The 20,413-nt window shown below is 44.1% G+C and overlaps 1 protein-coding gene across 15 annotated transcripts in view; it reads left to right on the forward strand.

The window, feature by feature from the left end:
• The window catches only part of MEGF11 (multiple EGF like domains 11), a 358,471-nt gene extending 342,217 nt beyond the window's left edge, over positions 1-16,254 (forward strand). For 2 of the 15 annotated variants that reach the window (XM_053223847.1, XM_053223850.1), the window contains 7 exons: positions 546-664; positions 2,543-2,609; positions 2,884-2,990; positions 3,227-3,314; positions 5,750-5,806; positions 12,496-12,702; positions 13,359-16,254. In XM_053223847.1, the coding sequence (XP_053079822.1) occupies positions 546-664; positions 2,543-2,609; positions 2,884-2,990; positions 3,227-3,314; positions 5,750-5,806; positions 12,496-12,702; positions 13,359-13,519 (806 nt within the window). In that variant the 3' untranslated portion in view covers positions 13,520-16,254. Of the gene's footprint in view, positions 1-545; positions 665-2,542; positions 2,610-2,883; positions 2,991-3,212; positions 3,315-5,749; positions 6,621-6,675; positions 10,839-12,495; positions 12,703-13,358 lie in introns of those variants that run through there. The other 13 variants (XM_027067570.2, XM_053223846.1, XM_053223848.1 and 10 more) reach the window with 13 other exon arrangements.
• The last annotated feature ends 4,159 nt before the right edge of the window (positions 16,255-20,413 follow it).

The raw sequence follows: 20,413 nt of genomic DNA on the forward strand, positions 1-20,413 counted from the left end.
CCAAGCCCACAGCGATGGTTTGGGGATTTTCTTCTATGACTATAATGGGTAAGTTTGGCTGGTTTTCCCACACCACTCCACTGGAATTCCCCAACACCGTGGAGGGGTGCTGGAATCCACAAGTGGGCAGGGCTGGGGCTAAGAAGAGAGGGGTTCTCTTTATGGCCTCACTCCTGGGATGTAACACTGGAGGGAGGCGGGGGGGGGGGGGGGGCGGTGGTCAGCACAGCGCTATGTAGCAACTGAGGGACATATGAAGCTGTGCGAGCCAGCACTCCTCATCCATGCTCTAGCTGCTGGGGCCACCCTCCACACTGGCGAGCCTGACCTGCATCCTACAGGGAGGGACACCATGAAGGAAGAGGCAAATCAGGCCCTACAGATTTCTGTGGGGGGAGTGGATGCCAGAAAGCTTGGGGGATGGGGGACTTAGCAGTCTCTCTTTGCAGAGCACTCTCAAAGCTGCCCAGCCCAAGTGTTAGTATTGGGGTGTTCTGACGCCAAAGGCAGGAGTATGATGGTATGGCACCTTGTTCTCTTCCCAGATTTGTCTCAAAGTAGCAGCCATGCCCAGTGCTTTTCCAATTCCAGCTACCACGCACTGGCGTGCGGGGGGCCTGCCACCAGCCAGGCCAGCACTCTGGACAGGAACAGCCCCACCAAGGTACCGGGCCCCTGACTCCCCAGACCCCACCCACTATCATCCCAATGAGCCCTCACCTCTGTCCAAGGAAGGAACTGCACCCCACCTGGAGGGTCCATGTGGAACCAACTGCCAGTACATTAAACACAGCCCTGTGATCCATGGGACATGTAAACACTCTGTGAAGCATAGGACAGGAAGCCAGCAGGTTACACAGAACCAAGTGCCACGTAACCAGCAGACATCACATGAAACCAACCTACAGCAGCAATCGGATATGTACCCGCACACCTCTGTGTAATGAACAGGTACCAACCCATGTGATCACCATGTAATCACATGTAGCCTCCTTGTCACTTTTGCCATGTAAGACATGTAATCAAAACACTACATGCTACCCCACCTACCACCGATCACTACAGTCCATTTCCGACACTATGCATGCAACCAGCACCTTAGAGAGTAATCACTATTACTCAGGTACCCCTCACGTCCTAATATCTGGCATACACGTTACAACTACCTACCCACAACCATTTGTTTTGCAATCAGAACCAACACAAGGGACATGAAACCCAAACATCAGCCATAGCCAGTGTTCCCACTGACAGTGAGACCCACAGGCGTTCAAGGGCAGGTGTGCACCCCCCTCGACAGGGCCCTCCCATCACAGCTCCCAGCATAACCCTGGCTAATGGCAAGACCTCCTCTTACAATCACAGGGCCTTGGGTAAGGATGTCTCAGCACCCATGTGTAGGGAGTCCCCCTGGTGTGCCAGGACCCATACTGGGCAGAGTGGGAGGTTCAGAAATGAAAAGGCTCATGCTGCACTCCTCCTGACACCCACCTAAGCATGTGCATGCATGTGCACACACAACTACACATGTATACATACAGTAGGACCATTAGGAGGGCAATCCCAGGCCTCCTGGCTTCCTGCATCATCTTTCCTGTGTGAGGAACACAGACAGAAGCGGTTTTCATAGTCTAAGCCTCTGCCCTAGAGCTCTGGGAATCCTTTCTCCCAGTCTGGCCCACAGAAAATGTCCACCAGTCCTCAGACCTGGTAGAACACAGCTTGAACCCCTTAACAATAACACACAGTTCAACCCCAGCGGCAACCACTGTCAAGCCAGCACCAAGGCTACTTTCTTCCACAGGCTCTCAGCCTCAGTTTTCCTATGAAATGGGAGTGCTGTATGCAGGGTACCTTGAGGCCCATAAGCAAAGTCTGTAGCCATCAACCCCACGGCTTTGGCTTCTTCCCCTCCTCAGCTCAGACTCTCATTCCCAGCTTCAGCTTTAGGCTTAACTGAGGAGCTGGAAGCTGAGGGCAAGGAATCTGGATTTTCTTAGTACAAGGTCCTTGATTAACTAGAGCCACATCAAGGCTACAGCAGATTAGAGGCAAAAATGATGCCAAAGCTGAGGCTTTCCCTTGCTCATACAAAAGGAAGACTCACACACGGCCAGGTAGCAGAGGTGACAGTGATGTTGCAATCTCAGCACCTCTCTTTGTACTGAAAATGGCCTCGTGTTGCAGCTAAGACACTGGAGAGCCTGTTCTACAGCTCAGCCTCACCTACCTGACCTGCTTCCCCTGTCAGAGCCAGCTAGGCTCCGCCCCGTTCTTGGCTCTGTGTTCACCCTGCCCTACTTTGTCCTAAGGGCCACAAACCCTACAATTTCAGCCAGACAGCTTAGAAGGGGGCAGGTTCTGCTCCCACTGGTCTCAGCCATGCCATGCTACATGTAGCTCTTCCTTTCCCTCAACGATCTAAGACATAGGTGGGTCAGGATCGTCACAGGGGTGGGTGCACAAGGCTGGGCAAAGTGAAGGCTGGGCAGGGGCACCTTGGGAGCAAAGGGATTAACTTGCTCTCCTACTCTCCAAACAGCTCAGTAACAAGTCCCTTGACAGAGAAACAGCAGGCTGGACCCCATACAGCTTTGTGAACGTGTTAGGTCAGTAGTGCTTTGAGTCTGGTCTCCTGCCATCATGTCCCACCTGTTCTCCTCCTTCCACATGGAAAGGGGCCCTGTCCTAACTCCAAGGGAGGTTAAATGAATCCTGAGCATGGGTTCCCCATGGAGAAGTGGTACAGGGAGGAAACCCAAGCCTTGGTTTCAGCTCTTATAAGCAAAGGAAGCCCAGGATGCCCTTTATATCAGGGGAGAGGGTGGCTATGACCCAGGGACCACAAAGGAGACAGCTAGAGCCTGGATGTGGGACTTCCAGATGCAGGCAAAAGATGCACTCACCATCTGAGAAAGGGACCCTTCCCTGAGCCAGGCCCTGCCAAAGTACTTCTTTTCAAGGACTGCTTCCTCTGCCCTGATGTCCTGGTAGGCACCAATTCCTGTAGGGGGGGGGGGGGGTGAGGGAGGAAAGGTCTATGGCCTCAACTCTAGCAGATCCCCCTGACCCTAGCCCCTTTGGCTACTACCCATAGGGACCCTAATTCCTTCTAACCTGCCCCACCCTGACCCTCACCCCCTCCATACTCCCCACCCTGCCATACCAGGGCCCTGGGAATAATGGCTCCTCCCTGTCATTCCTCTCACTAGACTCCCATTTCCAGATCAGTGCCCTGGAGGCCAGGTACCCGCCCGAGGACTTCTACATTGAACTTAGACACCTCAGCCGCCCCGCTGAGCCACACTCACCAGGTTAGACCCCCTGCCCTACCCCGCATTCCTGCCCCAGACTTACCCGCCATGGTCCCAGATCTTTCCCTGTTGGGCCCTCTTCCCAACATGGTTAGTCTACAAACCCAAAACCCTATCTAAAGGAAGCCTGCCTGGATCCATCCCCCATCACCCCTTCTGTTCCCATCATGGTCACTGGATATAGACAAACTGTGGTATTAGGTGAAGGGGACACATCATACTTATACTCCCTATAGACCACAGATTACAATCCCACACCATTGAGAACTTGAGGATGGAGCACCTCTGGGGTTCTCTGGGTCCTGTGGGTGTGGATGACAGAGAGTTGGCTCTCTGGTCTAAAAGCCCACTGTCCTACAGAGAGAGACCCCAGACCCACCAGTGGCTCAGGCCAAGCTCTCCGAGATCATAGGGTAGGGTTGTCGAGCAGGGATCTGGAGAGGTTGGGCAAGGAGGTGTCAACCGACATCCTCTCTGCTCTGTATTAGACTCAAAGCTGGTGGCTGGGGCAAGATGAAAAAAGGAGACTGGCAAAGTCAGTCCTGCTATGGGAGAATGTGGGTAGGAGTTACAGAAGTAGGTCCCATAGGAGTAAGCACAATGAATCAGCAGAGAATGTAGCCTCCCTGCAAAGTGGCCCCTCAAGGGCAGGGCCTTAGCATACTGGACAACCCTCAGGCTCTAGCTGGTTTCTAGAGCTCAAGGAAATGAAGCTCCACCAACCCCTGCAGGTCCCTGGGTGCAGTAGCACTAAGAAGAGAAAAGGTTCTGAATTCATCTGCCTATTGAGCACTTGTGGGCTGCAAAGACTCAGAGTCTATACCTAGGAGGCTGTGCTCTTGGCTGTGGGCCCCCTCAGCCGTGTCTGGTTTCTCAGCAACCCCACCAAATATAATCCTCCTGCTCCCCACCCCCACCACCCTGCATCTCTTTCCACAAGGGAGCATCCTCTGGGCTCAGCCCACATTTCTCCCCGCATTATAGATCTCACTCTTCAACCAGTGCAGCCAGAGCCACCACATGCTATCATTTTTTGGCTTATACTAAGGCAGGCTGGTGGCCAATGGGAGAAAATAGTTAGGGAGATCTAGGTCCTGGTTTTTGTGTTGGGTAAGTGACTGTCCCTCTGTGGGCCTCTGCTTCCTGCTCCAGAAAAAGGAAAAGTTAACAGCCTAGCCTAGCCTCCCTCCCTCCCAGAGGGTGAAGGAAGCATAGTATAGGTATAAAGAGCTGAACTGAGGCCAGGGATACAGATTCTGAGTCATGTTTCTGAAGGACACAGGTACCTGCAGGCCCTTTAGAAGAACAGCAACCTAGGGGGAAACCTGGACTGGTTCTGCCCTATCACTCAGTAATGTGTGGAAGGCAGGCAGGTAAGAATAGATTCCTACAAATTCAACTTAGGAACTCTGGAGGAGTTATGGTATAGGGATGTATCCAAATAGTAGTGGGTTGGTCTTCAGTGTCTGAAACAGGGAAGAGTCAAGCGGAGTCAAAATTGTATTTTAGTCATTGTGTGCTGCATGCCTTTTTGCCTGGTATTGTATCCTCAGTTAAGCGCTGAAAAATAATGACTCAGTTAAAGGCTGAAAATAATTACCAGAGTCATTACAGTCTCAACCTAAAAATGCCAGACAGCTTCTTCTCTGGTATCACCAGCAACAAAGAAGCTGAGTTTGGTCCCTGAAGTTTTATGTCCTGAATCTGGCTATGGCTAAGGACCATGCATTGCAGGAGCTGGATAAATTGTGACAGCCAAAAGGGAGAAAAATCTTTCAGACTGAAAACAGTGGTAATACTTGTCAAAGGCACCTCTGTTTTGTGCAAATGGTCCACCCCCAAAAATGGGTAACTAAGAGAGACTATGAATAGAAATGACTGTACATCCTGGGAAGATAACTAATCAAGAATCTCAGCCACCAGTCCATCTCCCTCCCCGACTCTCCTCAGTTGAGCATCAGATCCAGGAGAGGAGGCAGGACCAGAGCTGAGAGGTAAGAAACAGTCTTCAACCCCATTCCAAAATCCAACAGAACTGGGATTTGGAATGTCATACACCCCTTCCCCAAGCTAGGAACTGGTACTGATTCATTCCTTATCCTGTAAGTCTGGAGCTTGGAACTTCACCTACAGTGACTGCGGGTGTCATGAGAACTGCCTCTGAGGACCTCACAGTTAAGGTTAAAGAGGAGAAGCAGTGCTGCATATGCCAGGGGGCGCTGTAGCTCACCGCTAATGCTTCTGATCCCTGTAAGAATTCCTGCCTGGTCAAAATGATTTAGAGTAGATTAAACCCAGAATAATTCTCCAGCACTTTAGCTAATTTTATGGGTAGGGGAGGAACAAAAGGGAAGAAAAAAATAAAGCAAAAATGTATGCAGTCCAAGTAAACCTCACTCACCCCATTTTTCTTTCTTTACACTATTTTAATGCAGGTGCTTGTGGAATGGACAGACGTCAGAACACATACATTATGGACAAAGGCTTCAAAGGTAGAGTATCCAATCCTGACGTCCCATTAGAAAGGGCTTAGCAAGATAAAGAGTGCAGATCTGACATGACCAGGAAATCTACCAGAGACACTGCGCACATCTCTTCCCCTCCTTCCCCAAAAAAGTAAAAAGACCACAGGACCTGGGGCTGCAGGGTAGCTCTGCTCAGGAGGAGCAATCATAATAATAATGAATTTATATTTCGATTTAAGTTGCACCTGCTTAGCAAGCGCTTGTGGGTTTTTTATAGATGCCAACTAAATGTCTTCGGAAATGTAGAATGTCATTATCCAACCAATTAGTATGAGTTAAATTGATTATAAAATCTGAAATAAAGTCAATCTACCCGCCCCAGAGGCCTCCTGTCGTTGTGCTGGTGAGGAATGCCACCCTGCACCTGCTGGCTTTCTGGAGCACAAGGAATGAAAATAATACCTAGTGTTAATACCGTATGGTACTCCACCCATGACATCTGTGCCTCTGAAAGCAGGGAAAGTCAGGACTAATCCTTAGCACATGGGAAATGCGAGGTGGCTCATCCTTCTAGGACATCTGTGGGTGAAGCCAAAGATAAAGGTCAGGTCCTGCCCTGGGCTTAGGCCCTACATTTAAGTAACAGAATGTGTGAAATAGAAACTGCGTCACTTATTACTCTGTCAAATATTAATGGTGACCTTAGACTGGGAGCTCTCCAAGGCCTTGTTTCCTCATCTGCAAAGTCAGGATACTTATACCTGTCCTATTGTCTAATAAGGTTATCATGAGTAGCCAATTAAAAAAAAAAAAAAAAACACACATTATGGGAAGTGTTTTTTGCATATTGTAGAGGGTTGTACTAATGTAATAGGGCTGTCCTTTTGTCTCTTGAGGTCTATTTAGGAGTCTCAACCACACTGAGAGAGATGGCTGACAGCAAAGATTCCAATGGATATATCCTAGATCTAGCTGTGCACCAGAATCACCTGGAAAGCTTGTTAAACAGACAGTTGTCCACACCCCATCTTCCCAAGACTCTGAAGCAGATCTAGAGTGGAGCCCTGGAATCCGCATTTGTAATGAGTACTTCAGGATATTCTTATGCAGCACATCACCCAACTAACACTTAAGAACCACTGATCTCGACTGACCCAGATTCCTCAATTACTGGTTCTGGTCTTTCAGAGTGAGCCTTAGTTATACCTGAGACACAACTATTTCCTAAATAAGAAGAGCTAGTCATCTATAATCTATAGCCCTTGGTTATTAGAAGTGGGGTGAGCTAGGGGTAGGCGATACTAAAGCAGGGAGGGCAAGTCTCCATGAACACATGTTAGGATGTGCACACCACAAGAGAACAATCTGAGGACAGAGGTCAACCCCTAGGCTCCTGGCCAGCCAAAGGACACTACTCCCCTAGGAGCATCAATTCTGGCCATTTTCTGCATATTAACTTAAACCATCCAAATGGAGGCAAGTACCATTACAGTAGTGAGGCTACAAACAGAAAAGAAAGCTCTACTGTTTTATCACTGTGACCTGGGACTTCAGTTTCTTTCTCAAAGATCTGGACAGCAAAGATCTCTTTAGAGACTTCCCAGTTCTCAAAATATGCATGACTCAGGCATGAATAAGCTCACACAGGCCCAAACACCTCAATAAAATGAGCACCCAACTTTCCTATGCACTTTGTTTTATGATTAGGGTAACTGCTTTCAGACTCGCAACCATAAATGTCAAACAAAGCTAAGGAGGGCAGGATCTCTGCCTCAGCGTCATTCATTCCTCATTTGTGGGATCATGTATCTGAGCCTGTAAGTGCAAGGAAGGCCAGATTTTGTTTTACCACTCTGGCTATAAACATCCTTTAAATTCGAGAAAAGAAGGCTGTCTAGGTAAATATGCCACCAGATGTTAGGAACCAACACATCAGAACAAGAGATTTCAAAAAGAGGAAAATGAAATGTCACAGCTTGGAACTTTACAGAACTATTTGCCAAAGTTATGGAATAAACCCCACTAACTGGCTGAACTCCCAATAAACATTTAATAAACTAGTCTGTACCAGGAATGATTACTTTCTAAAACTATTGGGCCAAACCAAATGAGAACCCTAAGAGTCTGAGTGTTCTCTGAACTCAGTGGGAAAGAGCCTGGCCTGTAAGTTTTGGATTCTGTTCCTAGTTCTTACTGTGTGGCACTGACTAGGTCACACTGTTACTTCCTGAGTGTTGGTTTCTACCTCTGTTCCAAGGATGAGGTTGTAACTAGCCCCATCTCTAAGGCCCCCTCTAGGACCTTAATCCTTGTTACTGAAGACCTCCACTCACTGTCATCCTGGAGTTGCACACCACCACACACATTGCTGCACTAACCCCATTTTACCCCTAAACACCTGTCCATCTCTCCCCATTCTCCCCATTCTCCCCCTCAACACAATGATATTGTAACAAACTGCCTTGTGTTCAATTCCTTATCCGTCAGGCATTTAAAGGTGCTACAGAAGAAATCCTCCCCAGTACGCTCCATCACTTTTATGATCCTGAAATCCTGAATCCCACTGTTGCAGCCTCAGGGAAACTACCTGTATGCTCCTTACTAATCCAACCTCCACGTCTCTCCTTGCAGTTACCTTGGGCTGCAAGATTAGTTAGGAGTCCAGTGACCTCCTGAAAACTTTTTTCAGTCAGTGTGACTCTCCTTCTGACCCTGAAATCTCCCTTTTCCTCTCCCCATATCCTGGTCTCTCAATGAAGAAAAGAATGCCAACTTAGGGCCCAGGAAGAAAAAAAGCAGTGTGACTAATAATAATAATAAGCTGAGAAGAAACAGATGTTCAGTGTCTGGGTTTTCTAAGAGATACTGGCTTTACCCAGATGTTAGTGTGAACCTAAAAGCCTTCTAGGTTCCCATCCACAGTTCAGATCAGATCCTACTTACAGGATGGCCTCGGAAAGTCATTTCCCCTCTCTGGATTTGCTGCTTCCTTTATAAAATGAAGAGGTATAGGCTCATTTCCAAGGCCCCGAGAAAAAATGCTAAGGCATTATAAAGCTAAGTCTTTGGTCGAGATGCTAGTTACGGGCCACTGAGGAGTGACTCTCCAAAGCTTAGGTGGCTTTGGTTGAGGCTTCCCCTTTCCTTGCAAAATGCCCTGAAGTGCAGGGACTGGCTAGTGTAGGGTGGGGCTGTAAAAGGATGGGGAAGTGCCTGAGAGAGGTTAGTTACTCTTCCCCTTACCCCACCCTCCCTGAGGGCAGGCAGGTAGATGACTCAGCTGGAGAAAAGAATAGCTTTCTAAAGTGTAAGTTTTTCAGCTAGCCTGGCCCTTTCCTCCCTCCAGTTCCCCAAAATAGAATCCAGATGATTTTATTATCCAACACCCTCTCTCACCCACCTCAACACATACATGCTTCTCCATCCTTTCTTTCACTCTGGGCCCTTTATGAGATACAGCTTCTCCTTAAAACGAATCCCCTCCCCGAACCCCAACTTGTCTTTCATCCACTTAGGTGCATCCCCTGCTGCACAGCAAACTACTTACAGTAGTCCCCCTTACCTGCAGTTTTGCTTTCCGTGGTTTCAGTTACCCGTAGTCAACAGTGATCCAGAAGCACATGATCAAGGCCAATCAATAGTGGCCTGTCACAATGCCTAGGTCATTCACCTCACCTCACCATCGCAAGAAGAAAGGTGAGTGCAGTACAGTATTTTGACAGAAACCCCATTCACATAACATCTATTACATTATATTGTTATAATTGTTCTATTATTGTTAATCTCTTATTGTACCTGACTTATAAGTTAAACTCTATCATCGGTATGTATGCAAAGGAAAAAACAACAGTATATAAAGGGTTCAGTACCATCTGTGGTTTCATGCATCCACTGGGGGTCATGGACAAGTATCCCTGTGGATTGGGGAAGGCAGGAGACTACTGCATACCTCCAAATATGAAGGCAGCCTTGATTTTTCTGGTGGAAATGAGAAGAGAGGCACTACTGGCTGACTGTGGCTCTTTTCAGCTTTGCTCTACAGCTTCAAGACTCCCCCACTGCCACAAATAAATTGATCATGGGATATCCACCAAAAGCTTAGAACTTGGCTTTTCTCTCCCAGCAGGGCTTGGCCCCCATCGATAGAAGGTATTCCTCGTTGAGGGTAAAACAAAGCTGTTGCAGCTACAGTTTGCATTGGAAGATACAGAACAGGAGCACAAGTAACCAGATGGAAGGAGGAAAACACCATGACTAGATACCAGAGAAGATGGGTTGAGTCGTAACTTGACCACTTACGAGCATCAAGCAAACTTTATGAGCTTCGCTGTCCTCATTTCTGAAGTAGTAATCCTAGTCCTTCGTGTCCAGCCCTCTTCACAGATGTAACAAGTTTCAAATGACCTAAATGGAGTGAAGATACTAGCTATAAGGGCTACCTTTTCTATTGCTATTCCTTAAGTGTTAGAAAACATGCAACTAAGGCACCCACCAATCAAAGTAAAAGGATGTGTCTGGGTGAGAAGGTAGGGGTGGGGTGTTAGGACTTTTCACTCAGGAGACAGCCTTTCTTTAAGCAATTCTAGTCTCAGCTTCCAACAAGCAGCTCTGAGTCCTGAGTACTGCCTTACTCCTTGGCTACCAAGTTCAGAGACCAGAGTGGGACCGATGGACTATGCTGGGGTTCTTGGACATACTTCCAGCCCTTGTACTAAGAAACAAAGTAGTAAAAAGGAAGGAAGGGAAGGAAAGAGGGAAGAAAGGAAAGGAAAAAAAAAGAAAACAAAGAACTCAGTAGAAGCAGCTTTATGTGGCTCTGGGCAGGTTGTGGCCCAGGACTCACAGGACCTGCATCCCCCTTTCTTCATGAGAGCCTCACCAACAGCTGGGCCTGCTCATTGTCTAGCAAGAATGTTTTCTCTTACTCCTCTCTTGGGTTCTATATGCTACAAAGAGGCCACAATCTGCAATGGGACCAAGGCCAACATCCTCTCTCTACCTGTGGGCCAGGGTGAGATGGAAAATGTTCTGAGCCTGGTTCTGGAGCATGCTCTACTACCGATGAGCAGTCACTTCCTCACTCCAAGCTTCAGTTCCTCATTAGCAATAATTAAGGGGAAGAGAGAAGAATTATTGTTCTAAGCTAGATCACAGGTGTTGTGAACCCTTGAATGAATTAATGGGTGAATGTACTTTTGTACAAGATTAAGGAAATGTTACCCTCTGAAACAAACATCGGTAACCCTGTACTAGCAGAAAAGGAGATCCCCTCCCACCCAGTCACCTGTTACAGGAGAAAAGACTGCTAGTGGTAGCAAACATCTCAACTTGCATCCACATGGAGTGTTCTGCTCTCCTTGGACCTAAGGGAACAGCTAGTCACCCCATGAGTTACAATGATCAATTTTTTTTTTTTTAAACATTTTCATTAATCTCACAAGCTGGAGGCAGAAAGCATGTGATGGTTCTAGTGGAAGACTGTCCAAGAATTTCACCATCTGCTACCACTTACAGAAATTTAAAGCTGAGAAATATAGAAATTTCACCATCTGCTACCACTTATAGAAATTTAGACCTCTGAAGACCACTCATGACTGACAAGTCATGCAACTCCATGCTTATTTCTAGACCCCCTGGCTGGCAGATCCTCACAGAATGAGGGCCCGAATTGCCAGAGGAGAGAATCAACTGCTTTTTAAAGGCCATCAGAACAGTCTTGCCTCACTTGGGATGATCCAGAAGCTGCACTGATAGTCTCAGGCTGAAGGAGGGGCTCCCCTTCCCTTTTGTGACTCCCAGTCCCAAAGAAAACACTTTCTTCTTCCAGTGAGCCACAGTTCCTTTGCCTCATATTTGGAAATCAGTTTGCATCCTTTTGGACCCTAACATACCCTGAAGTCTTGGGGATGATGCACTAGACAGGCAGCAGGAGAGGAAGCAGTTCTGGTATCAGAAAAAGATACTGTCAAAATAGGTTTCAGTTAGCATTCACAAGAACTAAGGTAAGTGACCCCAGGGATACGCTGTGAGGCTTACTTGAAAACAGGAACTTGCCAAAGGCTAGCCTGAGACCCAGGTGCTTTTCACATCTCTATTACACTTCAGTCAGCCCCCCTCTGATCACAACCTTCTCAAGAGCAGGGATGCCGCCAGCCAAAGTTTGCTGCCTAAAAGTTGCCCACACCTGTGCCAAAACACACACCTACTTCTTTCTGAATCTAAGCTTCTTAGTCATCAAAAAGAATTCAGAGGAAGAATGACATCACAGAACAAACAGGCCAAGCAGTCCCAAGGCATGCATTCAAGTTTTGGCACTGCTATTTATGAGCGTATGTGACATCAGCCAAGTCACTTCATCTCTCTGGGCCTTCATCCTATAAAATGCAAACTATCAACCATCTCTGAAGGATTTTGTAAAAAAGTAAATAATAGATGTGAAAGCGCATTACAGATACCATAAAATAATCCTGTTCTGGTGCTAGAACTGACAGCCAAAAGCAAAAATGTTCCTGTCCCTCCAAAAATGTAGGTTTCTCTAAGAAAAGAACTCTCCCTACCTAGGAAACCACTCCAACATATTTAAGAAGGAAATCTTGGGTTATCATAGGCTTTGACAGCTCTAGGGTCCTGAAGGCACATAAACTGCAATCTGTTTCTGGTATTGAAATTAAGTCTTATGTCCTCTCATGTCCTAAGAAATCTCTCTTGCCTTACAGATTACATGAAAGAATCCGTGTGCAGTTCTAGCACTTGTTCCTTGAATAGCAGTGAAAACCCTTACGCCACAATTAAGGACCCACCCATCCTCACCTGCAAGCTTCCAGAAAGCAGCTATGTAGAAATGAAGTCGCCTGTGCACAGAGGGTCTCCGTACACAGATATACCATCCTTGTCGACATCTAATAAAAATATATATGAAGTTGGTAGGTGTCTCAAATAAGTAACTTAGTGAAATCAGGGCAATAGTGCAGTATCCGAAGTCAAACAAGCCCTCTCCACTCACCCGGTCTTGAAAACACACCCTTCTTTTGTTGCTTTTTAAGGAATCCAAGGCGAACAGTCTTTCCCAGGACTACCCTCCTCTCTCACGCAGGAAATCAAATTCTCATATTAACTGTGCTTGAAAAAAACACCAGGACTAGTATGAATCAGAAATGCTGGGGGGCGGGGAGTCAGTGGGTACATACACACGCGTGCACACACACACACACTTCAACTGATTGCTGATACAAATCCCAGTTTAAAAAAGAAAACAATCAGAACAGACATTTGCCAAGTTTCTAAATCACCGTCTCCTACCTTCTTCGTTTCACCTATGTTTCTGGGCTCGTGGATGACACTCCTACCTCTAGGATATTCTAAACCTCTTGGTTTTGACCCAGAGCCTGGGATTCTAATAGTATACTCACTTAGGTTTTCCATTTCATGAGCAAGCCTCAGTCATAACCCTCATATATTTATCACAGATTTATAAATCCCTGGCTTCTCTCCCTATCAAGTTAAATAGAACTCTTTACCCCCCAACAAGGCAACCAAAGCTAATCTGTTCTCTGAACTCATTTTTCACTATATTCCTTAGAGCCCACAATCAGTGTGGTCCAAGAAGGCCTCGGTCATAACTCCAGCTATATCCAGAATCCATACGACCTACCTAGGAACAGCCATATTCCTGGTCATTATGACCTCCTCCCAGTAAGACAAAGCCCTGCCAATGGGCCCTCCCAGGACAAGCAGTCTTAGGAGAGAAGCCTCTCTCTTGCAATGTGCTCTGCTGAATATTCTGACTCTCTGAAAGAAGACAATCCCTTGACTTGAAATAATGACACAGACTGACTTCAGCTGCGTGTTAGTTATTACTTTCACCTGGAACTAAAGAAGAGCTTCCAAGTGGGACTGGGGTCATTGTTCAAAAGGCCTGTTCACAAAGGCAAATCCTATCCACCCACCCACACCCAACCCAAAATACCCAGGACTATATAGGATCTTTTAAAACATTTCAGATACAGCTACTGAACATCAGCTAAATATATATATTGACATACTTAATCATCTGAAAATGATGCTTAAGAAAACACGTAGCATAGGTTTCACAAACTTCCTAGGGGGAAGGGGAAACTGGGGAGGGGAAGGGATTACTTTAAAGCACCTGAAATGTATATGTACTTTTGGTTGCTGTTACCTTCCACCTGTTTTATTACCTAAATAATACACAAACACAAACTGCTAATATCACCACTAAAGTACCTACACATGTATGTCTGATCCACCCATCACAATGGCCAAGATTACAGCGTACAGTCTAATACTGACAACTTCAATTTTTTAAAAGTAAGACTTTAATAAATACAGATGAACTTTCCCTCTTCTGCCCTTCATGGTAGTAGGAGGGGGAAAGTTTTCCAAAGCGCAGCAGCAGCCTCTTTCAGTCTACAACAATGATTTCTAGGCCAGCTTTACCAAATCTTGCTGATTCAAGGTTCAACAACATTGCCCAGTCCTGGCCTTGTCATGTCTCCTTACTCCATCCAATACCTGAGTCATTCCAGGTGAACTAGAACTCTGAGATGATGGTTTAAGCAATCAGTCACAGACTGGTGTGAATTAAGCATCCCTAAAAACACCTGTTTGGCCTCCCATATTTATTTGGTTGGCATTCCTCGAGTCAGACGAGTACTTGCTTTCAAGCATTTCTTTGTAAATCTTGAGCTTGATATAGTATAGGACCTAAAAGTGTAGAGGAAATTGGACAAAAGTGGATAGAGCAAGTTTAACAGTCTGCTTAAAGTACATTATGCTTCTTGATGGAAATGAAATGATCAAATAAAGACTGTAATCAGGTGCTGTAACATGATGTAAAACTTCACAGTAAACAGCATATAAGGGTATGAAGTGTTTCTACTGAAAACCACCACCTACTCAGAGGGCCAAAAACGTATCAAAACGAGCTCATGCTCCAGATCCCAGTGTTTGGATGTGTCCATACCTCCCACTAGTAGTAAACACAGGTAGACGGGGGCTCAGGAGTCAAAATGGAGCCAATTCCCAAGCCCTAAAAAAGAGGACCTCCTCACAAGAATTCAAGACCATAAGGGCAAACCGAGGAAACTAAAGGCCACCCGTATACTACTCCATTCTGATAAGAGTCCAGCCAGTAAAAATTCCTTCCAAAGAGGTATACAGAAGAGGGACTCAACGGGTATAGAGCTGGCATATAGCTGCTACAGGAAGTGTGGGAGTTCTGAGGCCCTTGATACAACCTGGAAGTCTGCCATGGAACCCATTAGTTTGGGCAATAACCAGCAAAAGCAAGAAAAGAAATAAATGAGTAAATCCCCCTCCCTCACTTCACACAAGGCTTAAGCAAATTTTATCGTTAGGGGAAAATATAGAATACTTACATGAATGCTGCATGTGTGCATGGGAGCAAGTGATCAGCAATAGCAAATTTCCTTTCCACTGAAGCCTTACAAAATAGAAATACTAGAAAATTCCTTTGTAGACCCAAGTAAATATGTCTCATACATACATAGGAAGAAATAGAGATAAGAGACTTACCTCAGTATGTCAGGGCAGCAAAGTGCTCAATTATCTTTGTAAAGCAAGGATCAAGAAGCATGGCGAAGTCAGATCAGCCAGGAGAAACTTCATCTGAATCCCAGGTTTTATCTTCTTCCCCTACCCTGCATGTACAGTAACTGCTGCCTGGCAAACTGCAAACCAGCAGCAGCATTCAGGTTTCACCTCTTTTTTGCCAACTATCTCATGGGCAAAATTCGGCAAGAGGTAGTTAGCATGGTGGAATCGCTAAAGCGCTGGGTCAGGAGAGTTACTTGCCCTCTCTGGACTCCTTTCTTCCTTGTGTATTAAAAAGGAGAGAAGTAGAGGGTAAGGGAGCTCTCACAACCCCTCAGCTCTGGCATTCTATGATTTTTTAAAGAAATGTAATGCAATTAATATTAGGCAGCACAGAGAAGGGAAAGGCAGAGGGTGTGATTAATCTGTGGTGACAACAGCTGCCTTCACGTATCTAGGAGTTACTGGTAAGAGACATTTGAATCTTACAAAGCAACTGTTAGGAACTTTCGTCTAGCACTATCACACACAGGTTCGTGGTCAACCTGTATATGAGCACTGTGCATTTTATTGGCAACTTGGAAAGATCTGTGTGATTATTTTACAGAAACTAGTTTTCACTCAAAGTGATGTGCATACAATTCAAACAAATAAAGAAAACACTATTATTGTACAATAGCATAAGTGAAACTATGAAATGGCAATACTTTTTTAAATAACCCAGATTTGTAATATATTTGTTCACTGTGCAGAGGAATCGTACCTTGTACAAAATAAAATGAATTTCTCGAACTAATTTAACAAGAATGCCTACTGTTGTCTTGCACATTGAAAATGTATCTATAATCTACAACTTAGGTTTAAAAGGCAGAACTAAACTATATTTTGTGTGGTCACTTTAGGCAGCCAGAAAAGTGAAAATTGTCCCAACAGATACTTGAAAATAAAGTGAACAAGCCCTATCATATTTATAATGAGAGTCCCTTCCTTTAAAGTAATGAATAGGAGTAACATATTCTTATTTATGTCCAAAGATTGAAAAATCTCATACACGTCAAATATTCAAATAGAGAATTTCTCTGCTTTCACAAAGACTGAACTCAAAGGCCTGTGCTCAGCTCCTGAGGCACAAAGGTACTTCTATGGAACGGAATAAAAGCAAGTGAAAGGGCCACCTAATTTGCATAAGTGCAGTGAATAGCTTTCCACTAGTAGAAGTTATCACCCAGTATATTACAGTGGGTGCATGTTTTAGGACCTTTTAAAACAACCTTGTGACCTAACTGGTAAAGAGGCAGCAGGATTAATTTTGTAGTAAAACACAGATGCTAAAAAAATAGCTTACTGAATGCTTTCAAAAGCATAAGTTTAAAATTCTTCCTTCATAGTTTCAAAGTTTGTACATAATCCTATTTAAGTCAAAGTAAAAGCTTTCAACTTATCAGTTCCCAAGGCTTACATGACACTCAGAAGTTATTCCCACTGAATAAAATGTTTAACCAAGAATAATACATTTTTGTTAGAGACTAAGACCATTCAGAAATGATCTTCCTAAGACAATTCTCAAGGGCTGGAGCTTGACTTCTCAGTGAAAGACAAAACATCAAGAGTTTTAAGGCTAACAAAGGTATTTACTGAGAACAGTAATATTAGATTATGACTTACAAGGCTCAGAATACTACCCAATACCATAAGTGATAACCAAAGGCTGCAGGTCGTACACTCAACACAGAAGATTCAAGAATGATACATTCTATGAGCCATTCATCTAACTGGACGGAAGGCAGAAGAGGCCCATTTAATTAGTATGTGACAACAGGAGATAGAAAAATCTTTCTCAGAAGGGATGGATGGGTACACAGGGATTCATTATACTATAATTTATACTTTATATAAATGCTGTATTATAATCATACCAATCATAATTTTACACAACTTTTAATTAAAACATTTTTAGCCTGAATGGTAACTTTCAAACTATAGCTCCCAAGCGAAACTAGAATGAATCCTAGGATTAGCCCCCTCACTCTTTTAGATGTTCCTTCTTTATTGTTCTGACATGGAGTAGTAGAAGGGACAGATATTAGGAATATAAGTATGAACAAAGTACATTCCCACACTTACGAATCTTATGCTTTTGCAACTAGAAAAGGGCAAGAGATAAATGGAGGGCCCTAGGGATTAGTAGGGTACCGATTATACATTTTCTTCCCTGATTTGCAGAACTAGAAAGCAGTGGTCCAATCCAAACCCACAGCAGATGGAAGCTCTAGTGTGTAGCAACAAGTTGTGAGATTTCCTCCTCATTCCAGCTTCTACCTCCCAAGCCATTGTCTAGCCCAGCAGATGGCCCTCCAGAGCCTTGGATAAGAGAAAGCACAGGGACCTGAGATATTACAAAGTACTGTTATTTAGGCACCCACTTAAATGTAAACCAAAACCAGTAACTGATGATCCTAACAGCTCCTCCAGAGTTGGTCTCCTATCAAAGATAGCCTGCAGAAACAGTCTTGCTTCTTGGGGCTTTCCAGATGTCCCATGTCAGGCATGACCTTCTCCTATCATATTCTTAGGGCCGTGTGATGAAATGCTTTGGCATAGACTAAAACCATGGTCAACTTAAAGATAAGACAAAGATCTGAGAAAATAGTATGCTGAGAATGGAAGTTGTCAAGGGAAATGGGTCTACAAGCAATACTTACTCATTTTATTGGGATGGGAGTAAGAGGCAAGTCCCACTGACTCAAAGACAGAAAAGGAATCCTATTGGCTGGCTACTGATTTTCACCACTACTCTGTACTGGTAAGAGTAGTTAGCAGCAAATATGACGCCTGTGCTGGGACCTATCAATTCTAAGCTTAATATTTGGACTATTAAACTAACAGCCAAATAATGCCATTCATGTTATGTGTATTTTGCCATAAAAACCTGTATCCTTGGACTTAATTATTGGTTTCTATTGGATAGCTAGTACTGTGGACTGCTCTACCTTCTTATAGATTCCTTCAAGAGATAATACTAAAAAATTAAACACAAAATGTTTTTAAAAGTTCTCTCTCTCAGACATGAATATATTTTAAAAGGTATATATGAAAAGCCAGCAGAACTTTAACAGTAAAAGCCAATATAAGCAGTTCTCAATTTACAAGTGACATAGCAGCCCATCATGTGCTCCCCACCCCCATGCCCCTTAGCACATGTGGTACTCTGACACTTATGGTAGAAAACCACAGTCATTTTGCAAATGTTCTGAACGTTTTCATCTCACTGAATGAGGTTAACATGGAAATAATGATAACATTTTAATCAACTTATTGTAAGACCAAAAACATTTGGCAAAGTGATTTTTTACTTATCTATTAAATTTACGTTCAAATGTATAATACTTTGACTCTACCACCTGAAGAGTTCATTCATAAAAAAACTGAACTGGAGCTGGGATAAACCCCAGGAATAATCTAACCTATTCCTCTCACTAATGGGAAGAAGGTGAGGCTCAGAGATAAAAACTTAAAGAGCTGCGACTAGAATCCTAGTTTTTGTCCCTCAGTCCACTGCTCTAGTACACCTGCCACTTTTAGCATACTTTCTAATATATGCCCAATATCACACATATAAGTGTCCTTTCAGATGTTCCTTCTCTATCCTCCAATTCAATTTTCAGTGAAATTAACCCTTCAATTAAAATTATTTCTCAGCCTATGATCTCCTTTACAGAAGCTGTGATGATACTAGCATTTTTTATTTCATTGTTACCCTCAGCCTCCTATAGCTTGAGGAAACACAACCATTCTTTAAAACATTAGCATGACAACTTCAGTTTATTTGGCATATCATTTAGGTGAGTGGAAAAGGTGGCCTGTCAAATCCCAGAAAGGGTGTGGCATCAGCACGGACCCAACAGGATAACAAAAATCAGCCCTCCTAATTTTAGCACTAGCCTATTATGCTAACGCATTAAAGCATGTGGTGGAAGACGGTCCTTTCAGGGTCTTTGTTCATTTTTTTTTCCCCACACAAGTAATGCACGCCATGCACAGTTCTTATACAAAATTCAGATTTTGTTTTGAATTTTTTTCAGGCTTAAAATGTTTGTGAGACTTCAAACAACCAATCTCTATTTTCCTCCTGTGTTTAAGCGCGCGCGCGCACACACACACACACACACACACACACACACACACACACACACCACTCCATTAATTAAAACCTAACAGGCTAGATTAAGTTCTTAATTATCAACCCAGCCTTTGACTTATTCTGCTTCTGGTACTGGCCAAAACTGTCTAAAAAGTTTTGTTTTCCTCTTTAAGGTAGATGGAAGAAATCAGGACAACAATCAAACCACTGAGAGTATCTGTATTTTGAAAATACAAGTATCACTGAGGACAAAATTTAAGATGTTCATTTTCCCAATGATGAAATAAATATGACTAGCTCTGATGGGCAATCTAAACTCAAGAGGTCTAACTTTTCTGCATAACCTTTCAGAACTTAAAAGACCCCTGGCACAAATCACCAGCTAGCACCCCTTCTTAGAATTAGAATTGAGCATACACAATGCAATGGCTAAAGATACCCTTACAGAGTTACAACCACAATTAAAGAAAAATCATAGATAGCACAGATAGCACTTAAGAACAATGACATACAAGTTTAAATCAGGAGGGCTAACTGACTTTCCAGGAGAATAGGTTAAAAAAAAAAAAATTCCAAGTTAAAATAACTGAAAAGCAGGGTCAAGCAGCAAAACTCTTCTAAACTGCCTTGAGCCCTAAACTGTCATAGTAATTTAAAACTTAATGTTTCTTACTTGAGACAGTTTGTCTCCTGAGATACTATTCAGAATGAAGACACTGTTAAGATGCAAAGACATTTTCTACTACTACTTAAAGGGTTCTTGGAATTCTCCCAAGATCCAACCATGCCCAAGGCAACATTAAGTCTATACTTGATAAAATTCAGTTATTGATTTTCAATTCACTACCTACGGTTTCCTTCTCTTAAATAATTTTGTGAAAGATTTACTACCAATTTTGAGTAAATGCCTCTTCCTGGGT

This window comes from Acinonyx jubatus, chromosome B3 (assembly GCF_027475565.1).
Source record: "Acinonyx jubatus isolate Ajub_Pintada_27869175 chromosome B3, VMU_Ajub_asm_v1.0, whole genome shotgun sequence".
Taxonomy (NCBI): domain Eukaryota; kingdom Metazoa; phylum Chordata; class Mammalia; order Carnivora; family Felidae; genus Acinonyx; species Acinonyx jubatus.